A 25,199-nucleotide genomic window follows, 5' to 3' on the forward strand; every position below is an offset into this window, starting at 1 on the left:
AGGTTGTGAAACTGATTAATGCTGTGACTGTGGAGCTGGCTTTGCCAAAAACTTACAGAAATGTGCATCCGGTTTTTCATTCCAGCCTGCTGCGAAGAGCTCCTGGCCCGGATGCGTGGCACCCCCCTCCAGATACGCCTGTGCCAATTTACACCGATAAAGACACCCACTATGAGGTCAACCAAATTTTGGACTCTCGTATGCACAAGGGTCGCCTCCAGTATTTGGTTGATTGGAAGGATTTCCCCTCAGGAGACAAGGAGTGGGTTGAGGCTGGGAACGTGAAGGCGCCCCGCCTTCTCCGGGCTTTCCATCGAGCGTTCCCTGACTGCCCTCGCCCGGTTGATGCAGGCTAGGGGGGAGAGTTATTTTTAGTGCGGAGGGATGTCAGGATTGTAGAATCTCTGTCATAAATTAGCTTGAGTTCCTCCATGTCAGTTATATTGCTTGATTGGACCTGGCGCCTGCTAGCCCAGGCCTTGTAGTTTGCTAGCTATAAAAATGAATAGTGTTGTTATGCTAACCTTATCTTGTTGTGGGCTCACGGGGTTGTTGTCACCTCCTCAAGGCTGTGAGAGTGAAATCCTGTTTATGTTACACATATGTCTTTTCTCTTCTGCCCCCTCCCTTGGGAACTGTCAAGTTTTGGGCGGGAGAAATGTATTGATAAGCTGAGACAAATCTGGCCTCTGGTCAGATTTGACTTCTCAGTCGCTTACGTGTAGTGCTAATCAATAAACTCTTTTATATTAAGAAGTTTGTTGTGAGTTTCCTGTACGTTTGACAGTTGCCTTCTCATGGTTCTTTTCCCCTCTTCACCACAGAAAAGTGCCAGGGAAAGTGGCTGCTTGGGGAATTGGACACAATTGACCACAGCCACAGGCTGTATGGTTCTTAGGCATACAAGTATATTACAGTCCTTGTGATGTTTTCAGAATAATTTGATGCCTCTTTCATACTTAAGGCTCAAGTTAGTGGCCTGCATTTATGACTGTCAGCTCTGAGTCGGAAAATTTCTGGAGATTTTGGGGTGGACATTGAGAAGAGCAGGGTTTAGAAAGGGGAGGAGCTATTTATGGAAATATATGCAAAGCAGAGTGTCCTTGAGATATCTCAACCGTGTACCCTGCTATGCTAAGAAGTTCTATGGTTCTGGTTCAAATTAATATTTTGCAGCTTACTTTGAAGTACAGGTGATGGGGAATCGCCACTCTCAATGAACATAGGATGTTCATGTACAATGCCCTAAATGATAAGATTGCCAGATCTGGGTTGGGAAATCCCTGGAGATTTGGGGGTGGGGGAACCTGGTAAGGGCAGGGTGTATGGAGAGGAGGGACCTCAGCAGAATATAATGCCATACAGTCTACCCTCCAAAGTAGCCATTTCTCCAGAGAACCGATCTCTTCAGTCTCAAGATCAAATACAATTATGGAAGATCTCCAGGCCCCACGTGGAGGCTGGCAAAGGGAAATCTATTTGTTGGACTGGCTGGTTGTCTGGCTCTGCTTTAGTTCCACTGCCCCCCACTTAAAGGGGTCACTGGATTCAAACTTTTGTTCTGCTGCTTCAAACCAACATGGTTACCCACCTGAACCAGTGTCTTAATTTATTCTGAGCTATATTGGTGGTTGACTGAGAAACAAATCCACTAAGCCATTTGAATCATGACAGCCATTTGCTTCATGAGGTGGAAAGCTCTCTCACTAGGCATGTTGCCTGCTGCACTGATTAAAGTTTGACAAATGGAAACACTAGATCTCTATAAAAGCACAGCAGCAATACCTGCTCAGGGAGGAGACCATTAACTCTCCTGAACACCCTGCTGAAAAGTTCCTTTCAGTCCTAGCTGGAAAGCTGGTGGGTGGAATCTTTATGCTAGCTTAAAACCAGGGGGAGAAATTTAAGAGGAATGAGCAAACGCTAAGGCAAAGAATACTACGAGGAAAGACAAGAGCTGGAAAAACTGACAGCAAAAGAAAGAAGGAAGGGCAATATGCATGGGCTAGATCAAGTAATTCTGGGTCTGGGAGACAAGAATGTGGAACAATGGAACAATGGGAGGGAGGCAACTGGAGTAGAGTATTCATCTTGAGCAGGTTTTGTGCATGGCACCACCATGCACTGTGTAGCGTGAATTTCTTTCTTTCTTTCTTTATACATGTCACTGCAAATATATTGGGTTGGGTCCTATGGAGGATTTCCATAGTTGGAAGAGATGTCCACTCACAAACTATTACTTTCTTGCCTCCCTTCTTACTGTCACCCACCTTACTGCCACCCAGAAACACATTGTAACATGCAACCTTTTCTTTCTTATTTACTTGTTTGATACATCTGCATTGTACAAGGCTATGGAAAACTGGATGAAACATAGTAGATTCTAAACATTCACAACTACTGCCAGTGATTTTTTATGGAAAGCAGGCTGGTTTGGATCAGTTGTTTTAATGTAAAGCAAATTAAGACTATTTTTACCCATACTGAGAAAAATGCAGTGCTTTAATCTTACCCGAGGTCCCGCTGGACCAGGCCATCCAATAAGTCCTGGCATTCCAGGGACACCTGGTGGTCCTGGTCTGCCCTTCAAAGGAAAGGAAAGGAAAGGAAAGGAAAGGAAAGGAAAGGAAAGGAAAGGAAAGGAAAGGAAAGGAAAGGAAAGGAAAGGAGGGAGGGAGAGGGAGAGAGGGAGAGAAAGAAAGAATCAGATATAATGATATTGAATTTTATGGATTTTTCAATATCACCCTACCAGACATAACCCTGGAAGGTCTTCCAGGTCATTGTATCTTATGGGCAGTGGCAAAAGGGGCACGTTCCTTGCAAGCAGTTCAAATATAGTACTGCATTCTTGTGTATTTTGAACCACTTCAGGGTTTATGAACTTAGGCAGCTTGTGAGTAGGTGGGTAGGAAGGGATGTACCAGTGTTTCACTCTTGTGGCCCTTCCTTGCATGCCCAGGAAATTGCTGATTCACTGTGGGATGGCAAGTGAATTCTCTCCAGGCCAGGCTGGATTCTGGAGATTTTTGGTGAGGGGATCACTGGGGCATGAAATTGGGGTCACTGTGGGTAGGCAGATTGTTGTGAGTTCCTGCATTGTGCGGGGGGGGGGTTGGACTAGATGACCCTGGAGATCCCTTCCAACTCTATGATCCTAGGGTTTTGAATGAAAAGTGGTCATATAATTCTTTTCACAATGAGAATCCCTGGTTACATCCTGCAGAGTATTTCTTTGGCTTCTGTATTGGAGTAATTAGATAAATGGATCATGATGATGTAACTATGCCCCCTGTTCTATATATCTTCCTCTATCATATTTTCAGACTCAAAATGCACTGGATCCAAGCTGGGTTGAATGGGTAGGTCAGTCCATTGTATCAAATCTTGCTGGAGAGCAGCCATGGAATTTTCTTCAGAAGGTCTAAGTGAGTCCAACAAAGGATTGGTATACTACTTTGGCAAAAAGGCCTTAGAATTGTGCTTCCAAAAACGCAAACTGGAAATATCTCTTAAGAATGCAGAAATAATTTCTCATGGAGCAGTAGAGGGTAGGAAACTTGGGGCTATCAAATACAAGCAGGATTCTTTGAGTTTGGTTTGGGTTGTACAGAGGCTCTATTTGAACTAAATCAAGTGAAGAAGTACTCACACTGAGGATGGTACTTAGGTGATGTGTCCCCTGTTGCTTTGTCCTCCAAGGGATATGAGGACAAAGCTGCCACCTGCCATAATAAAACCATCTATCTTTGTCTGCTTGCAAACAGGAGGCAGAGTAACATCATCACCATCACACACCCTCTTACTCACTCTTTTACAGCCTCCCATTGCAAAGGTCTGAGTAATTAATCTTCAAGTTTACCACACTGTTTAAAGCACTCAAGTGAAAGACTGTCATAGTAACAAAAACAGTAGAATGGAACTGTCATAAAGACAGGCCAGACAAACAAGCAGATTAAATTTAGAGGGGAAGAAAATAATAAAAGCTCAGGGCAGTTTTCTGTCCTCTGGTCTTTGTAATAATAAGGGTGTGAAACAAAGTGAAACAAACTGGAAATACAGCAGACAACAAATAATTCCAGCCCAAACGTTGGGAGCTGCTAGTTACCCTTTGCAGAAAAGAATGCAGGCCACAGAGATGGGAATGAATTCTGCCCAAGGGAACTGTCATCTATCTGATTAGATGACACTGGGCCTGATGGGTCAGTTGATTCAGCAAAAGGTATTGTATATGTTTGCTTTGGGGTGTATCATTGATGAACCCTTCCCTACAACACCTGCAGAAGAAGTCATGCTTCAACAGCCTAAACCTCAACAGATTTGGACAAACCACAACAATAACGGGGCAATCCCAAACAGAGTTACAGTCTTTTAAGATCATTGTCTTCTATAGACTTATAAAGGTGTAACTGCCTGGGGTTTCACTGGTAGCCACAATTATATACAAAAACATGCATGTGCGTTCAGAACATGTGATGTGTACTCCAGTGTGTAGCTATGTTGATCTGAAGCAATAGAACAAAGTGAGTCCAGTGGCACCTTTAAGACCAACAAAGTTTAATTCTGGGTATAAGCTTTTGTGTGCATCCACACATCTTCAGATATCAGGCTTTGTTCATATGATCCATCTATGTAAGTAGCACAATCATTCGTACTCAAGAGTACCTTACAGGTAGAATTTTGTAATGTGTCCATCTAGTGATCCAAGTGTCATATCAGATTATCCATAATTATGTCAAAGTGCCAGGTTCACATTAACTGAAGAGGAATGTTACACAACTAAAAGATGAATGAAAACGAATGAAAACACGCATCCCCAAGTTCTATGCTAAACTAAGCAGCAAAGTATTTTTATCTAATTTTAGGGAGTTATTCCAGGCAACAGTTACTTGCATCACATGGTCTCATAGGCAATTTGCCTCTTACCTTTCTTCCCGGCCTGCCAATTTCCCCCTGTTGGAGGAAAAAATATATCAGAAACACAAAATCACTTGCAATTTGGGGGTTCATTTGACCAGAAGTGACAGAATAATTTTTTCAGTGGTTGTTTCTTCTGCATAATGGTGCAATTTGGATCATATCACTGCATCTCTGGTACAGTTGGGCTGGATGTCAGGGTGGTCTGGCTGTGAAATGTGTCACTACTCTGATCACCAGGGTTGATATGACTTATCCAGCAGGCTAGGTGGGTGTCCCCTCCGTCCCTCCCTATTCTATGAGCGTTTCTTCCAAAACTGCACACTTGGTCAAAGAGGAGGACCATTCCAGATAGAAAGAGTATACTGTTCAGCGTATAGGGGCTGTTGGTGCAGACCTACCTGGAAAGTCTTTATAGCTCACAAATAACCAGTGTTTCTGAAATGACCAGTATTTTTTCTTCGTATTAACCAGGCTACCCTGACATTTATTTATTTGATTCATTTAAAATATTTATGCACCACTTTTCTGCCATTGAATTCAAAGTTTTTGCAAAACCAGTGTTATCAGTCCTGCCACTTACTTTGTCCCCTTTTGGTCCCCTCACTCCAGGAATACCTTGAAGACCCTAAAAAAAGAAAATTTAATGAACTACACCTTATTCTGCTTACCCCAGCACATTTAATTAGTAAATGGAACTACCAAGTAGTCAGAAGAGTTCATTGTTCTTTCAAAACCTTTTCCATTGTACATGTTTCAGTTTCTTGGTTCTGGATTGCACATGCAACTCAGTTCTTGAGTGTTCGGATCTGCCTACTGTCCTGGTCTGATTTCATTTGCAGTTGCAAGCATTTTAGGACCAGTAGAAATGAAGTGGAGCCCCAGTAGCAGGTGAGAAATCCTTGAGCAATATGATGGGAATAACAAACATGGCAAACAAAAGGCAGAACCAATAAGTAATTTGTAGCTATGTAGTTTCTCAGGAGCGTCTTATAAATGGTTACGAGATGTATCTCTTCAGTGTCATCCCCCCATTCCCCTAAATTCTCTTTTTTTTCACATTATTGTCCTTCCTTCCCCTATTATCTATGACAACCTTGGAAACTGTAAGAATTCTACATCATCTGCCCTGTGACTGTACAGGATTTCAATCTGACATACCTATAGTAATTTAGGTCCTTTACCAAATTTGCTGGGAGCCTACCAACAGGAATGTGATGCTCCCAATATGCAGAGCTACCATTTTATATGAATAAGGCAATTTGTGCATTTTCCATGTGTACCAAAACTATACACTCATGGAAAATCCACACACTGCACTGTTCACATGGATAGTGTCCATTCCCATTGGTAGGCTCTCTGTACACATGGCTGTAAAACTGAAAAATACTATAGTTAGAAGGTGAAGCTACATTTCAAATATTCCAACAAACTGGAAAACGATAACATCACACTGTTACTTATTTTTTTGCTATTTTCATTTCCACGTAGTATATTAAATTTCATGTATATTCAATTAAAAGGATGCCTTTGCTTGAAGTAATGAAAAAAATGAAGTTTTACTGAAAAACTTTCCAACAATTTATAATTAAAAATTCCAAGTCTGTTCCAGCTTTGTTTCATGTAACTCTGATATAATCATCTAACTAATTAGTTCAAATCGTCCTGGGAGAAAATCTGGCCACATTATTAATATGGGTTGTTGTGTTAGGCTTTGAAGCCCATCATGATTAATATAACAAGGAATCTTGCAGCAGCTTAAAGACTAACAAATTTATTGTCCCTCAAAGCTTTCTGGCTGAGGAAGGCTTTTCTCAAAAAGAATTCAATAGTCTTTAAAATGTCACAATTTATCACCACCACCCTGCCAAATTTAATCACAATTAACATAATGGAGGTTTCAGCAAAGCATCGGTCAAGACAAACAACTGTGATATTGCCTTCCTGAATTCTGTAGTATACGTACTTTGCCTGCATCCCACACATGTGATGGAATCCAAGATGCATTATTTACATGGTTCAGCATTTTGTTTAAGGATTTGTCCAGGATATTTTACCACTGATCTTGACGAGGGCAGCCAAATTATCATTATTTAAATACTCTAATGAGAGAGAAATTTCCTTCCTGCCTGCCTTCCTGCCTTCTTCTACCACATTTATTGATTGATTGATGTGAAGACATTTTTAGACGCATACATGAACCTGTGCAATAGATGTGGACTAGGGAAGGTGTGGGACAAACGGGTGGCAGCTGTGGTGGGAGTGGCAGCAAATGGACAGGTGCCATACTGAGGGCCAGGTCAATCTTAGGGGATAAATCAGCATGTAATATAGTTAAACTAGGGACCAAGCCCGTTGCATTCAGGAATACGAAGGACACTAGATTGGGGGTGGGGTGGAAGAACTCTGCGAATGGAAGAACTCTGCGAATGGCCTCCCCACCCCACCCCAGGCTGCAGGCAGCAGTTATGGAAGTAACTGGCAGAGGCAGCTCTCACGCGGAAGGTATCTGCAGCCTCCAAGCCTCAGAGGGAAGTGGAAGGAGGAGGGGGTGGGGGATGGAAGGTGATTGGCTGGCCGCTGGACAGACAGGCAAGCCAGTTGGAGGAGGAGGCACTCATGAGCGGGACAGCTACCCTGAGTGGGTGTGAAGCGCTGAGTGGCACTTAAGCCATGAGACAAGCTTCTCCTCCAAGGCCTTACCAGAAACATTAAGTGGAACAGATTCCATCCATCAAATGTAACAGACTTTGTACCTGCAGCTCTCAAGCTTTTCCAAATGAAGGTAATTCCACAGATGCTTTATGGGACTGTTGTAGGTTTTTCAAAGTCCCGCTTTGCCCCACTTGAGTGGATACAATATAAATTCCTTAGAGCCATATTACAGCTTCTAAAATGTTTATCCAATTCATGGATTAGATTAGAGACAGGATTGATGAAGTTTGAAGCTAAAATTGTCCTTGCTTCCATTTCCCTCTGGCAAAAGGCACACTGGGCATATGAAGGGTTTTTATTCTTAATCCTGTGCGACAATGATAAATCTAAGTGAGTCTTAGCTACAGAGGATGAAATCAAAATAATTGGTTTCTCCCCCTCAGGTTCTGCTCAATATATCAATAGATCAGGCCAAACTTGTGGTAAACCAAAGGACTGGAGACCCTAAGCGCAAAACAGAACTTGCCCATACCCCTAAATACCTTGTTCCGCACAAAACCAGATACATTCAAACTCCAGCAGAATATCTCTCCTTATTAGAAGCCAAACATCTTAGAAGGGCTTTCTCATTAACAAGGGGATCAACTCTACCCTCTGTGGTCCTGGAGGAATATTATAAGCACATGCCAAGAACAGAAAGACTCTGTCCTTGCAACTCCAGGCAGGTAGAATCTCTTGCACATATGATGCTCAGGTGCCCCCTCTATGCAGCAACCAGAACTAGGCAAATTCTACCTCTACTTGAAAACATTTTCAGCTGTACAGAAGAAATAAAAATTAAACTCCTATGGAAAAATAAAGCCTCACCTGTTGCCAAGTTGCCAAATATTGCGCCTGAGTATACAGTATTCAGAATGCTCCGTTAAGGATCTATGAAAGGTGACTTACCTTTATCTTTTAACTTGCATGCTGTTTAATTTTTACTTTGTTTTAGCCTATTGTCTAGCTATAAAATTTTAAAACTTATTTTCTGCTGTATTGCTATAGTCTACCACAAAATGTTTGCATTATATTTTATTCTGAATTTTCTACTACCTAATATTTGTTTGTAAATTTTATCTGGCTGAAGTGCTGTATAGAATAAACTATCTATCCTACTGAGGGCTAGGGAAGAGAATGGAGAGAAACGGCAACACCGTAGCCTGTGTTGGCGGCAGCTGTAGAAGAAGAGCCAGTGAGAGGACAGCTGGAGCTTCAGGCTGCCTCATCAGGAGCCAAAATGAGGGCTGGGGAAAGGAAGGGGGAGGGATACGACTGTGCCATGGCCTGTGAGGGTGGCAGCTGCAGTGGGAGAGCTACTGAGAGGACAGGCGCCAAACCAAGGGCTGGGGAAGGGAAGGATGAGAACCAAGCCAGGGAGAGTGAGTAAGGAGCATAGCAGCTGGGGGGAGTCCGTTGCTGGGCACAGGATTGAGCAGCAGAGGATGTGGTCTAGGTCCTGAAATTACCAGCCCATCCTGATGAAAAGATCCAGGAAGATCCGAATCTTCTCAGCGGTGCTACAAAAAAACAGTGCATCCATATATCTATATGGAAATGCTGAGCGTGCACGGTGAGGCTGGGGGGGGGGGGCTGTCCTAAGGAGAAGGAGAGGCCAAGAAAGGCGAGGCAGGCATGGCCAGCTGCAGGGGAGAAGAGGATGACACTGTTCTTGCTGCTGCCTCTAGCAGCAGAGGGGCACTCACCAGCTGTGTCCCCAGCCTTGTGAGGAGGCTCTTTGTGTCTTCTGAGGGTGGCAGTTGGAGAGCAAAGGAGGCTACTCCTGAGCTCACCAGGAGCCCACCTGTAAGGCCACGAGCCCCCTCTCCTCCTCCGTGTAAGGCTTGGGCTCTGTTGTGTGTGTGAATTTGCCCAGGGCCAAGCTTGAGGTCCGAGGCAGGATCCAAACAGTTGCGAAAGCAGCCAAGGCACTGGGAGGCTTCCTGCTGCAGGAGCCAATCCATTTAAATCAATCTGGCACAGCGAAGCCAATCGGGCTCAGCCACAGGAGATCCTTTTGTGTCCATATTGTATATAAGTTGGGGTTTTATCAGGGGTTTCCAGTCTTGTTGTTGCTTCCTTCAATATGTACTCACCACTGAGATCAATGTTCCTTCCTTCCTTCCTTCACATAATATTATGTGAGAATTGGATTATCGCAATTGATTGATTGATTGATTGATTGATTGATTGATTGATTGATTGATTGATTGATTGACTGCCCGTCACTCCCAGATTAGCCATCCCATGGCGGGTTTCAATAAAAATCCCCACAATAAAACATAAAAACCACAACTCTTAAAATTAACAGCAGCAGCAGCAATCCAGTCCCCGAGCCCACCTACCACCCAAACTCAACAGACCCCCTCCATATCCCATGCCACAGGGAGATAAGTGGGGAGATAGCATAATATTACAGCTATGTCAAGGAGGGCCCAAAGATCTTAATCACTCTGGCCTCAACCAAATATCTAGCAGAACAGCTCCGTCTTGCAGGCCCCATGGAACTGAGAAAGCTCCTGCAGGGCCCTCAGCAATTCTGGGAGCTCATTCTGCCAGGTCAGGATCATGTCCTTCCCTGCTTTCTCTCCATAAGTAAAAAGCACAGACCAAAGCATCCTGTATACTTCAATCCAGTACTAACCTGGGGACCAGGAGGTCCTGGAGGGCATATGGATTCTACACATGGAGATTGTGTTATCTGGAGCATTTGACATAAGTTGTTTGTGTCCGGGGGCAGCAATATCTAAAAGATTAAAAATGAGAGATTGCTGAATGTCTTAATGTCGATAAAGGTGTCTTGTGTCTTGAAAAATAAATTTTTAATTAGGTGCACTACATATTCGGTGCCCTTGCAAGAGCCATGTGAATATTTATTAACCTTTACTCTTCAACATCCGGCTCTGTTACAAAATGGAGTAGCCTTCCTTAGGGAACCTAGGACCTGAAACTATTCTCCTCATAGCATAGTTTTCAGTGATGCTTCTATAGATTCTTGCAAGCACATGACAGTGTTACATGGGTTATAGTGAAATTCTCATACCCCATGTGTTCAAAATGGACATTTTTCAATGGATTTGCATTCAACACAGGAAGCCAAGTTATAGAGTCAGTTAGATCAGACTGCAGATAAACACAGACACTAAATTATTTCATTTACTGAACCACAATCACACCACATATTTTAAAGAAAGCGAGACCTAAATTGTTCCTCTCACAAGTTATTGTTTGCTGAACCATATGCTGCTTTGTCATTTCATACAAATGCAGATAAAGTGAGTGACAGCTTACCACTTTGGTATGTCCTTCTGAAACAAGGAGCCCTCTTCTGATGCAAGAAGCCGCACCTCACAAGCGGCTTCTCTCTTGCATCAGAGGAAAGCGCTGCTGTTCAATGCAGCCATAACTAAAATGAGGCCACAGATTGCGGCCTTAGTGGATTAGGAGGCTAGGAGGAGAAGGCATGCCTCAGCTGTAGTTGCGAGCGGCAGTGGACTGGCTGGGAGGCTGATGTGCCCAGGGCAAGGGTGCTCCATGTACGGATGCCTACATGGAAGGGTGGGCATGGACTCTCCAGGTCCTTGTCGGGCAAGCCCTATTTACAGGGCAGCACACCAGCTCCTGGCCTTTTCTTCCCTAGGTGTGACCAGGTAAGACAACCAACTGGCAAGGCCTTATAGTGGGATTACATGTGACACGATGAGTGGGGTCATCTGCCGCCCTGGCATTCCAGTGAAACAGCTAGCCCACTTTATTGAGGACACAGTGTGCCATAGTTTTTCAGGCATGTGGGGGTGGATCCATGTTAATGGAGGATGAACCTGCATGCCGGCCTTCCCCACTAGTGGAGGCATCCATGAAGTGCTGTGTGAATGTGGTATTGTTTTGCTGCTCCCCAGGTGAGAGAGGCTGGCTGGCTCACATTTCCAGGTGATAGGGGAACCTATCAGAGGCTGATGCACACCAGATTCAATATACCTGCCCCCCCCCATGGTCCAGCAGGCCAAAATATGTGAGCAGGTACATAGCTAGTTTCCTCCAGTATCCAGCTGTTGGCAAAGGGTTTCCTTGTGGTTTGCTGGCTGCAAAATGGCTGGTTGCCCCTGTTTTATGCCCACACTCAATTTTGCTGGTTTGTCTGGGCACAGATGGGAGATAGGCATGGCCCTGTGTGGTTTAGGCTTAGAAGTATTGGCAGGTGCAAGACATGGTACCTTGCTCAATGGCAGTTGTGCATGGTGGTGGATCTTTTGATGGATACTCCATAGAAGGCTATGTGGATGTTGGGCTACCAGGTGGGGTTGATACCCACGATCACAGATGATTGCCCCTAAGCCCTTTCCACAGGAAATTGGAAGCATCACAAGACCACTTGGATCTTCAACATTAATTGAAAACAAGAAGGAAATGACACCATGACCAATCTTTTACTAAAGTGGGGATGAGCTAACTGATCAACATGAAAAATGTTTGACATTATGTACTCTTGGCACAGCATATCTTAATTCTCATTCTGCTCATGAAGATTTTTATGAAAATTGATTGTAGGACATTACTTCATTTACTGGACATGGCGTACGGTCTAATTTTGACACCGTGAGCTATGACTTGTAGGGTGAGCATGGAGCAGTATAAAAGGAAGACAAAAGGGCTTGTTTTATTTAACCTTTGGTCATGTTCCTTCACTTGCAGTAAAATGTCAACAGATTGCCAGTAAACCACAGAGTGAGGTGAGGCTAGAGAGGCATCCCTGCAGAACAGGAAAATCTACTTCTAAAGTGCATTGAAAGTGCATTGTCTATTGTGTGCAGAATAGGTTCTGAATCTAGCAACTCCAGGGGAGACCTGGCAGCCCCAATTCTACATCTGACACTGCAGTTGTGGGCAAATTGCTAAGAGCCATCCCCTTACTTTTCAGGTGAAATCCATCCCTATTACTGACATAATATTATACCTGCAAAATAACTGAGGCATCAATAGTGAAAACATTTCTATTGAAATCAATGGAGAGGGATATTAGCCTACCTATTTCTTTTTTATCCACCAACACACCCACAGTTTTTATGTCTCTGTATTTAATAGCCTAATTTCTAATTGGGATAGGCAGTCATTTTGACAGGCCCAGGTTCAGGAGTGTATAGAACAGATCCTGTACAAGCTAGAGCACAAGACTTGCAGCTGACTCTTTCTACCCACCCTCCAAGATTGGTGAGGTTTGGATTTACAGTCTCTGAGTTCATGCCCCCCCCCCAACAAAAAGGTGCCCCCAGGAAAATGCTATCTGGGGAAATGACAGCCAACATTAAAAGGACTGCAGAAGACAACACAAGGCAACTGTGTGAAGGGGAGCAGCTCCCTGATGTGCAGATCTCCTGGGCTATTTTTTACAGTTTAAAGTGCCTGCAGAAGAAACTACAAAAAAAAAAAAAGGTGTATGGCTGTAAGGTGACCAGATTGTCTGGAAGTGCCTCCCCACCCTGCAGCTCTTTTGGGATATCTGCAGCCCCTTTTAAAGTTTAGAGGGAATGAAGCGGTTTTGGACTTTCCACAGAAGACAGCGCTGCCCTGCCACTCAGCTGTACTAGATGTTTTTGAGGGAAACAGAAAGCAGGAGTTTAAAAAGACTCAGGTCACTTTAAAAACCATCTTTTGGCTGCATACATGAACCTTGAATAGCAAGAACATGCTTTGAAAGGTCATGGAAATTCATGATGTTAGACCCATCAGGAACTTCTGCTTGGAAACCATGAACAGGGCAGCATTTGTCACAAATATTGCTTCATGGCTCAGTTCATGTCTATCCCTAGCTACATTTGAGTATTTAATCTACCATGGGCTGCCTCCACACCAAAGATTTTGCAAATTTCAGCCGCTTGACTGCTGTGTTTTTACATGTTTCCATATTTATTTTATGTATTTATTTTTATTTATTATATTTATATACTGCCCTCCCCTGAGGCAGTATATAAATATGATGCCATTCCCTATTTGTGCACAGTTCATTAACAGTCTGTTCTGATCGCTGAATGGGTAAAGGTGAAATTGCAGGGCTTTGCGGCATGACAGAAGACAATTACTTGACTTTTAGACCATAGGATCATTGGAGGCTCTGCAAATACAGAGTTTATTTTTTAACGAGTTGTTAAAGGTTTTACATGACTCCTATCCATAATTATTCATGCTCCTTTTTTCAAAAACAAAAGAGAATCACCCATAGCTCATGTTTCCTTTTAAAGCGAGGAGGATGGGATTGTTAGAAGTACCTGCAAATGGGCAGAGAGTTTCATTTCTTGAAAAGTTTTTTTAAAAAACTAACATGTTATTTACATGCAGTGTTGCATTACCCATTCTCCTCAAAACACAGTTGGCAGAGAATCCTGAGGGTCATGTGAGAACAGTGTGTATGGGGGGGGGGGGCGCAATGTTCAGTGCACATCAAGGTGTGTTAAATGAAAACCACATCCAAAAAAATGAGAAAAAAACAACTTATCCTGGGTGGTCTGAAATTTCTGTTCCAAGAAAGATTCAAAGATGATCACACCAGCAACCAGACTACCATGGAAAATCAACCTGAGTGGAAGCAGCCATGGAAATCAAAGGGAACAGATGGGAATTTAAAATTTAAAATTACTTTGGATGCCTCGTTGCAGAGTTCAGGTAATGTGATCACAATACTGTTCAATATAAAGGAATGCATTTCAATTATACACTACTAAATTCAAAATTCGCCTAGGGAAGTAATGCTTTGCTAGAAAAGGCCTCCTGCCTGTGACAAAAGGTGGCTTGATTAACCATTTGGCAATAAAGGAAAAGATTTGAATGGATTAATTAAATCAATTAATTGACTATACATTGCATCCCTAATCCCTAATAACATATAACCCCTCTCACCGGGGGGGTATATTACTTCCTGTATGGAAAAGTGGTTTATTAGGTGTTATAATGCTGCCACTACAGGAAACAGAAATTATCTGAAGCAATACTTACGGAATTCCACCCCTGTTTGAAATATGGTGGAGGAAGTAACGGAGGAGGCGGTGGAGGGGGAGGGAGAAAGAGAGAGCAAACCCGATGGTTATTACTCCGTTTCTTCTGCTCCAAGCAAGGGAGGGCTGTTGGAAAGAAATGCTTCTATTAAGTACAGGCGAAGAATGGCTTAATTAAGAGTCTTTCAAATTGGCAGCAGAAGACTCAAACAATGCAGAATTCAGCAGAAACACACTCACACAAAAGGCCTAGCAAGGATGAAATCACAGGCAAGAAGTTTTTGAAAAGAAAACAAAAGGAAGGGGCAGGGAACAAAGAATCTCCTTGCCTCAAAATTTGTGAATTATATCAATAAGGAGAACATAAATTAAGGCAACAACAGCATTAACGTCTGAAGGCTCAGCAGAATGTTACTACATTGTTGATTGAAGATGTGAGAGACCAAGGCCCAGACTGTCAAATTTCTCACTAGGTCAAATATTCTGACTAACTTGGATGGCTCAGGGTAGCCCCATCTCTGGGAAATGGGGGGGATTTTAACTAATAGAATAGATATTTAACTTTATTTATTTTGCACTATGGGACTTGGTCTTTTTTTTTCACGCAGAAATATTGCTATTCCGATTCACTGATATATGTTACTGCTGCCATCTATATATCCTACTTTACTTGCGATAATATTATTAAAATGAACACCAAAACAGTCATAATAATTCTTTTCTCCCTGCTTGTTTTGTAGACTCCTAGCCCTAGAAAATAAATGCCTGAAATCACTATAAAGTAGAATGGCCTGAATCTCATGAAGAAGAGTTGGTTCTATACCCCACTTGGCACTGCCTGAATCTCAAAGCGAGTTATGCTTCCCTTCCTCTCCCCACAACAGACACCCTGTGAGGTAGGTGTAGCTGAGAGTGCTATGACAGGGCTGCTCAGTGGGAACAGCTCAAACAGGGCTATGATCACCCAGCTGGCTGCATGTGGAGGAGCATGGCATCAAAGCCAACTCTCCAGATTAGAAGCCACTCCACTAAGCTGGCTGAGTTTCAGGTGCTGACAGTAAGAACAGCTGTTTCTTTATCATCATTGAAAGAAGAAGCTTGCACTGGAAGTCAGTGAGAGAGGCCAAAGATGGGGTCTTGGAATGGCACCGTTCCAGCAAAACACATAAAAAGGTGCTGCTGAGCTCTGTTCAGGCCTAAACATCCAATGCTTAACATAGGGTTGCTAGGCAGTGCTTGGGATGAGAGGGCTGGAGGGTGCAGTTAAACAATAGAGTTTCCAGAGATTCCTTGAGTTACCCTTCCTCATTTCCAGCAAGAACTTCCATTAAGTACATGACTCTAATTTTTCTTTTCTTTTAAATGGCTCTCACCACTGCTTCAAATGGCAGTGAGCAATGGGGCCTGAACGGTGTGGGGAATCTCCTGTCCCACCTGGACTGAGCAGCCCTACATTAATGTTAGAATTTCGAATGGATTTGAGCAGGGCTGGTTCCAGGTTTGGCAGCCCCAGGCAGAGAGCTGACAGGTCCTCCTCTGGTCACCCCCAGGCCCTCCTCTCACACCTGTCTTCCTTTGTACCATCCATACGCCTTCCACTTCCCTCTCACATCCTTTTCCTACCTGCTAGTGAGCCCTCTGACTGCCAGTGATCACAGCCAAGTGGGCTGCCTACAGCCCATTCCCCAGCGGCAACAGTGGCACAATCATTGGAGAGCAAAGGTGGTCAGGTGCTAGCGAATGAGTAGATGGTGTGTCTGTGTGTGACAATAGTGGGCCTTACAATAAGCTCTGGGCCCTGGCAGCTGCCCCAACTCAGAGTATGCTGAACCCAGATATGTTAATCAGCATTCCCTAAAGCAGGGGTAGTCAATCTGTGATCCTCCAGATGTCCATGGACCACAGGTTGACTACCCCTGCCCTAAAGTGTAACTCACTCCCCCAATCATGACTGAGCCTACCAGTAGGGATCAGCACCATTTGCCTGATATGTTTCTGCCTAGTCCTTCTCACCTCCATTGTATGCCAAGGAATGTTACTCTTAAAATACGTTTTGGTTCTGCTGTTTTGACAGTGAGCAGCAGTATATACAATTTGTCAAATAATCTTCTTTCCTGGGCCTCAATAACAGAGAAAGAAGTGGCAAGCCTCATCAGAAACCTTAAAACAGGCCCTGCATTTGTTGATAATGAACTATTTAATGTTTGTTTTTGGAGTAAAATTTTGGAGTAAAAGAGTTCCTTGGTTATATTCAAAGCAAGAAAAAGAAAAGGGACACGGTAGGACCATTGTGGGGACAAGAAAGTGACATTGACAAGTTGGTAAAATGCAGTATGGATCCTATTACTGTTAGGTGGATCAAGAACTGGTTGACAGATCACACCCAAAGGGTGCTTGTAAATGCTTCGTCATCTTCTTAGAAAGCAGTGATGAGTGGAGTGCCTCAGGGATCTGTCCTGGGCCCTGTGTTACTCAACATATTCATAAACGATTTGGATGAAGGAATACAGGGGTACTTATTAAATTTGGAGGTGACACTTAACTGGGAGGGGTAGCAAACAAACTAGAAGATAGAATCAGAATACAAGATTATATTGACAGGCTAGAATGAATTTCAGTAATGATAAATGTAAAGTTCTTCAATTAATTAGGAATAATCATATGCATCACTATATGATGAGCGAGACCTGTCTAAGCAAGTAATACATTTGAAAAGGATCTGGGGCTCTTAGTACACCAGACACTGAATATGAGTCCACAGTGTGACTTGGTAGCTAAAAAGGCAAATAGGATTTTAGGCTGTTTTACATTCATTATTATAATTGAATGGCTCATTCTGCATATTTTGGATAATGCACTTTCAGTGTACTTTTGCAACTGGATTTTCCTGTGTGAAGGGAAGGTCTGGGTGCAAAGACACATTGAAAAGGCATTATGCAACATGTGTAGAGTCTAGAGGGTGAGCTCCCTGTATTATTTAAGTCTCCCAGTCTGAACGATTATTGTAAACTCCTAATGGCTCCTAAATATCTGCTTTGTATGCAGATGCTCTAGGATCAATACCTGGCATCTCTATAGCTTCCTGGTTGCCTAATGCATAATGTAACCTCCTCCCTGCATGCTCAGGGCCCTTGTTAGATGCAAAAGTGACAAATAACATTGCATGACACTGTCATTTTCAGCTGAGCACCAGGAAGTGACATTACCACGTTGCAGAACACTCTAAACATTTCCCCGTTGTCTATATTTTTTTACAATAGAGATTGGAGGAATTCATAGGACCTCAGCACAAAGATGTGCATCAAGAAACTCAACCAGAGATGGTGTCACAGCATTGCACAATACTGTTTCCTCCAGTTGCAACCCCCCAAATTCTCTTGGGGATTGCCAACAGAACACAGGGAACCCCACCTTCCTCTGCTGGAGATGTTAGTTCAGCGTTAGTCAGAGTGTACTGTGCCAAGCTAAATGGTATAAGGCAGCCTCATATACACATTCTAGCTTCACTAATTCTATGGGCAAGGCGATATTATTTTTGTGGTGAACCTTACACAAGTATTTAGTATATGACCAAGAGAAATACATATCTCCTTTATCATCTGGCTCTTCTTCCTCACTGAAGTAACAAACCCTTCAAGAATGAGCCTGCTGAATAAGCTATAATTGGGCTCTGGAAGTGTACTTCACCTTCTCATTAATAGATTACTTCATAGCTGAAATAACAAAAGATTAGGGGAACATCTCTCTTTGAGCTTGCAGACTTTATTTCTATCATTATCCCAACCAGCCACCACAATCAGCCATTAACGGGGGGGGGGGGGGATGAGAAATGGGAAGAGGAAGGAACAATCTTGGCAGACTTTAAAGACCTGCCATTGGATATGAGAACACTGGTTGTGGTAATTTTTGTATATCCCATAATAATTCTAGTGATGCCATCAAATGACATCAAAAAGTCTCACATACACACAAAGTATATCGAAATTAAATAGGGGTTATTTTCTTATATATACACATTCTCTCTCTTTCACTCTCTCAAAAGGAAATTGTGTTTTAGGCATGAAAACCTATTACATAAGCTCACTTTTACAGATCATGACAACAGCCAATACGTTGAGTTGTGAGTTAGGGAAAAATATACTTTCTCCTGAAGAAAAATCACAGTGAATCTGGGACACAAACCTGAATACAGGCAGGTCCCTCAAAGGGCTTTATTTCTTTGAAGGGTTGAGTCCAAACATTTTGGCACCCTCCCCAATTCTCAAGAATTAAGCCACTCTTAAATTGGGTAGTTAGAACTGTCCTAGTTTTTCAGAACTCTAGATTGAAGACGGAAGACAGTTTAAATTTTTCCATCTGTTCCAAGAGAGCCATGCAACCTGTGATTCACGGTGGGGGAGATACTTTATGCTCCAATAAGAATGTAAAAGCATGTCCAGCATCAAATTCAGTGGGGTCACAAGACAAATGAGTAGCTGCTATTAAAAGAGCTTAGTCGCTGCTCTTCATTCCCTTGGCCATATTAATATATATTAGATATCATTGGTATCTTCCAGTTTCCCTAAACTCAGAAGCAAGTCCAGAATCAAGTCCAGATTAGAAACTCACTTTCATTATGGCTGGGATGCTGCACTGTCCCAATGGTCCCAACGACCAGGCAGTACCACGGCATTTTTACTCTATAGCAGCCTTTCTCAACTCTACTATCATTGAGAAACCCCTGAAACACTCTTCCAGCTTCAAGAAGTTCCAGAAGTGTGGTGATTGTACTTCAACCAAATTTCTACCAACCAAATAGGTCTCCAAGAATGTTGTGTAGACAAAAAGAAGCTCAGTTCTCCACAACGTCTGTTTTTTAGCAGACCCGGACACCAGAAACGCTAAAAGGAGCTTCACTTTGCACACCAGATTAGCATGGTTCACAGCACGCAGCATAGGATTAAGAAAATAATCATCAGCATCAAGATACTGTGCCAGCAACAGAGATATCTTTAGAAACAGATGTCTGCCTGAGAAGATATTAAAAGGTGCATCTGCACCCATCCACGCCTTCAGCTCAGATCTGTTACTACCAACTGTTGTTTTGCTGCACCATAACCTCATGGAAATGCAGAATCACATGTTTGGTTACCTTCAAGCATTTCCTCTAGAACTGATGTTTCAGCACCAAGAAATCCGGTTTGCCGGAGCTGACAGGATATTTTGCTACTCGCAGGAACAGTGTGATGCTATACTACTTACAGGGGTTATGTTGGGTAACAGGCAGATAAGTTGCAGTTTGCAGATCCACAAATTTCTTCCTCAGAGCAAGTTGTCACTTCTCACTGCAGTGTTTTATGTAAGCCATAGTGCAATCCTAAACTGAGTTACACCCTTCTAAACTCAGGGGCTTTTTGCACGCCTTCAAAATAGCACAATGGCTGCCAATTGAAAACGCTACTGATTTGCTGTTTTGCACAACGTCGTCGACAATCTGCCACACACCTGAAACCAATCTGCAAAAAGCGCTTCCTTGTAGCGCTTTCAGGGAAATCCCCAAAAGTGAATTCACCCCCCGGAAAGTGATACACTCCTGCAACCAATCTGCAACACTAGCGAAAAAGACCTGTGCGTTAACATTGTTGCGGTTTCTTCAAAGTCCCTCCTCCTGAGCCTGTCCTCCAAACTTCCGGCGAACTGTTCGCCATTTTTTTTTCTCCGAGCGAGCGGGGATAACGCACCAGCGAGCCTCTTTCAGTTTAGAGGCTTCTCTGGCTTCAGTCCCTCCCCTTCAGTCACTAAGCACACACATTTTACACATTCATTCAGCCGAAAATCGGGCCCGTGAGAGGGGGGGGGGGAGGGGGATTTTTTTTTTCACTCGGAGGCAGCGTGGCAACGATCAAATGACAGCTCAAACAGAGGCTTCCCCGGCTTCAGTCCCTCCCCTTCAGTCACTAAGCACACTTCAGTCACTAAGCACACTACTAAGCAGTCACTTTATTTTTTACACAGTCATTCAGCCGAAAATCGGGCCCGTGAGAGGGGGGGGGGTTTCACTCGGAGGCAGCGTGGCAACGATCAAACGACAGCTCAAACACCCCAGGCAGCTGGATGGGTCTCTCCGTTGCAATGAATCTACACAGATTCGTTACAATGGGTCTGTTTTTTTTTTAAAAAACCTTTCTTAAAGGGAAAGGGGCTGTTTGGGAGCATGCTAACGGCTGCCCATTGGCTGCTTGACGGCCAGGGGCGGGATGAGCTCGGCAATAGCGCTTCCTTTCTGGCGATTTCTGCCGAGACCGGAAGCCTGTGGGAAACGCTACAAAACGCAACTGGATTCCACTACAAAGGCAGGTATGCATAACGACGAATTCCACTATTTTAAATGGCGATTTTTCATTCAGTGACCAATTTGCTACAAAGATCCCGGTGCGTAAAGCCCCTCAGTTACTTCAAACGGTATAACTCTGTGTAGGTAGGGTTGCCAGCTCTGGATTGGGAAAAACCTTGAGATTTTGGAGGTGGAGTCCGGAGAGGGGAGGGACCTCAGTGGAGCATAGTGCTATGGCAGTGGTTCTCCACCTTCCTAAGGCCGTGACCCTTTAATACAGTTCCTCATGTTGTGGTGACCCCCAACCATAAAATGGTTCTTTCACAGAAATTAAACCGAAACTGACCAATGACATGAAGATCCATTGTTCATGATTGTATATAAATTGTTTTTTTCTGGGGTTTCTCAATTTAGTTCTGCCTCTCGTCCCACCATGCTCAGCTTGCTCTTTTCTGCTGCTCCAGACAGACGAACGCTCTATCATGATCTACCCTGCAAGGCTGTTGTGTAGACGGCACCCCCCTGGCCAAGCTGCTTGCCCTGCCGTGACCCCTGTGAAAGGGTCGTTCGACCCCCAGGTTGAGAACCACTGTCCTATGGAGTCCACCCCCTGAATCAGCCATGTACTCCGGGAAGCGATGGGCTGTAATTCCAGGGGATCCCCAGGTGCTACCTGGAGTCTGGCATCCCTGTGCATAGGATTACACTGCCACATACTTGACATCTAATGCTTTGTTTTCATCTAAATCCCAGTTACCGCTACATAGCTGTTTTATTTGTGACACACTGTTGCTATGGAGAGATAGTATAGGGACAAGAATACAGGCCCCTGAGGCCACCCATTTTCAAATCTATCTGGAAAATACTGGAGTATTTTTATAATGGTAGGAAAGACAAGTCATCATTCAAGAATGGTGTGGCTATTCCGTGCGACTAGGCTTACACTTGGCAAGCACAGTGTATAAAGAAGGGTTTTCCAAAAACAAGCTGTCGTCTTGCCAGATAGAAATAATTATCTGGGATTCCAAGCTTAGGACAACTAAATACGTAGAGGAGCATTAAAGTACACCGGAATCTAGACAGAAATAAATGGGGTGTCCCTACTGTTTTCCATTACAGTAGGTTTGTTATTTTATTTTAGCTTTAAATAATAATTTTAAAATTACTATTAGAAACGGACTACTTAAAAAAATCAAAGTAATTGATTGCATTACTTTTCAGATTGAGTTCCGTCAGGTGATTTTTTTTGGTCATGGTTTTTTGAAAAGCAATCTGTTACCTTTTTAATTTACCCAAGCAGCTTACAACAGTCATGGTTCCTCTCATTTTCTACTTACCACCCAGTGAGGTAGGTTAGGCCCAGGGACTGGCCCAAGGTTTTAACCCAGCCACCCCTGGTCCTAGTCTGATGCTGTGACAGCAACAGCACACTGGTCCATTATAAACTCAAAAAGACACATAACTATTAGCAGATTCGATGGTTAGTTTGCTGCAACTGAACACTTTAGGAGTAAAGACTCCCACTTTGCCAAACAGCCGGTCTGAGATGCCCAAGCAGACCTTCTCTCATTTCACAGAATGTGCAACACAGAAATGTTCAAGAGAACTTTTTTTTTAGAATGGTAATATAATGGGACAGCACACAGGAAGTCATTTATTTAGAATCATAGAATAATAGAGTTGGAAGGGGTCTCCTGGGTCATCTAGTCCAACCCCCTGCACTATGCAGGACACTCACAACCCTATTGCTCATCTACTGTAACCTGCCACCCCCTTGAACCTTCACAGAATCAGCCTCTCTGTCAGATGGCTATCTAGCCTCTGTTTAAAAATTTCCAAAGATGGAGAACCCACCACCTCCCGAGAAAGCCTGTTCCACTGAGAAACCACTCTAACTGTCAGGAACTTCTTCCGGATGTTTAGATGGAATTTCTTTTGCATTAATTTCATCCCATTGGTTTTGGTCCGTCCCTCTGGGGCAAGAGAGAACAACACTGCTGACTCATGCTCAATGTATGGTCTACCAAGACTCCTAGATCCTTTTCGCACATACTACTGCCAAGACAAGCCTCCCCCATCCTATATTGGTGTACGTGGTTTTTCCTACCTAAATCCAGAACTTTACATTTGTCCCTATTGAATTTCATTTTAATTAGTTTAGCCCAGTTCTTGAGCCTATCAAGATCATCCTGCATTCTGATTTGGTCTTCTGTTGTGTTTGCTACCCCTCCCAGTTTAGTATCATCTACAAATTTAATAAGTACCCCTATTATTATTATTATTATTATTATTATTATTATTATTATTATTATTATTTATTCCCTGCCACTTCTGAAGCTGACTTGTGGCAGGTTACAATGTCTTATAAAATCCCCAACAAAACCCCCATTAAAAGACAAAAACCCAACATGGCAGAAAAACCCACTGCCAACCCCCACTACTAGAGGGATGAGAAAGGAGGTCAAACGATGTAATATTCATATCCAGGGGCGGGGGGGGGCATTGATCTGCCTATTCAACCCCAGCCTCAACCATACAGGCAGAAGAGCCCTGTTTTACAGGCCTTGTGGAATGCTGAAAGCTCCCGCAGAGCCCGTAGCTTACCCTTCATCTCTATGAAGAAACTAATGTAGTCTTATTACACTATTTATTCTACATATCACCTCTCATTTTATTTCAGAGTCCTTTACCATTCTTCATTTGGGTAGATCATTAGACCAATTTTCATTTGCATTGTTTTTCTGGTTCTGTAAGACCGCATTTATTGTCTGACTGAATTACATTTCAGATTTTGTAATTCTGCCATGAGCCTCAGTAAGAAAAGTGGGCTCTAAATGAATTTCACAGTAACAACATCAGGAGCTCCATCTTGAGTTAAGGAAGGCCTGAAGAGCCAGCAGCGGTTCCCACACTGACATTCTGCACACTCTTTGATCCCTTTTCTCAATGTAAATAGGCATCTTTGGTCCTCACATCAGTTTCCTTGTCTTGGCTAAATTCATGGAATGAGTAGCTAAGATACACATTAAGTACAGAAGTTAAGGTAAATCCACCATTATTCGTCATACTAAGGAGGAGGGTCTTTGTTCTCACTCAAGCCAAGACAGAGGTTAATCAGCTAAATTGCACGGTAAGAAAATATGTCCTTAGGGCTGAGGATTATGTCAGAGGCCACATGAAGTCCTGGTGAACTTTTCCAATAGGTTTAACAAAAAGAGCCATTCAGTAGATCTGGTCCTCTGGCTGACAGATGATGACTGTATCAGACAGGGACATTAAGTAGCTGCACTGATGGCTTCCTATTGTCAGAGTTGTGGTGTTCGTCCAACCCCTTTTGTCTAAAGCTAATTGGCAGTCATTCAGTCCTGGGATTCTTACAAGCAGCTCACACCCCCAAGTCAGCTACCTAGCCTCTGAGCTGGGCACCCTACATCCCACAAGTTTGTAATTCATGTCCCCTCAAGCTAGCCTGGCACCTGGGTCATCCCCTCCAGCTTCGGCTAAGTGACCAGCCCCCACTGTTGCCATGCTGACTATCTGCATCTTAAGCAATACCGAAGAAGAAGAGTTGGTTCTTATATGCCGCTTTTCCCTACCCGAAGGAGGCTCAAAGTGGCTTACGATCGCCTTCCCTTTCTTCTCCCCACAACAGGCACCCTGTGAGGTAGGTGAGGCTGAGAGAGCCCTGATATTACTGCTCGGTCAGAATAGCTTTATCAGTGCTGTGGCAAGCCCAAAGTCACCTAGCTGGCTACATGTGGAGGAGGAGTGGGGAATTAAACCCAGTTTGCCAGATTAAGAGTCTGTGCTCCTAATCACTACACCAAGCTGAACTGAGAGCCTCTTTCTCAGTTCAAGCAAAGCATGTGTTGGTTGCCACTTCAACGCTACCTAATAAAGAACCTGATTTCTACAATTATGAGTCTTGTTACGGGAGGAAATCCTCAAACCTATGGTGCACATGGAGATGTCCTGGAATAAAATAGACTTTTCCCAGGATGCTTTCCATGCTCTTAATTCTGTGCTAAATTACTCAACCAGGAACAAGAACAGCTGTTGTCTGGGTGTACCACAGCACTTCCCATATTGAAATTTTCCTACACAGAAATAGTCTCCTTGTAGGAAACTATGTCTATACTGTGATGCATGCAATATAGCACAAATGTTTTTTCAATGTATTGAGCTCGCTGATTGGTGATTTAGCTGTGTGTTCATGGCATAAAAATATAATAAGTTGGTATTTTCATCCTTTGTGTTTGGAGAAACGATCTAGCTGGGCATACAGAAGG

General features: G+C 43.3%; 1 protein-coding gene across 6 annotated transcripts in view; it reads right to left on the reverse strand.

The window, feature by feature from the left end:
* Positions 1–25,199, reverse strand: part of COLQ (collagen like tail subunit of asymmetric acetylcholinesterase) — a 54,766-nt gene that overhangs the window by 25,387 nt on the left and 4,180 nt on the right. For 3 of the 6 annotated variants that reach the window (XM_077303278.1, XM_077303277.1, XM_077303276.1), the window contains exons 2-6: positions 14,599–14,723; positions 10,256–10,357; positions 5,501–5,545; positions 4,927–4,953; positions 2,513–2,584 (exon numbers count right to left, since the gene is read on the reverse strand). In XM_077303278.1, the coding sequence (XP_077159393.1) occupies positions 2,513–2,584; positions 4,927–4,953; positions 5,501–5,545; positions 10,256–10,357; positions 14,599–14,723 (371 nt within the window). The other 3 variants (XM_077303281.1, XM_077303280.1, XM_077303279.1) reach the window with 3 other exon arrangements.

This window comes from Paroedura picta, chromosome 11 (genome assembly GCF_049243985.1).
Source record: "Paroedura picta isolate Pp20150507F chromosome 11, Ppicta_v3.0, whole genome shotgun sequence".
Lineage (NCBI taxonomy): Eukaryota > Metazoa > Chordata > Lepidosauria > Squamata > Gekkonidae > Paroedura > Paroedura picta.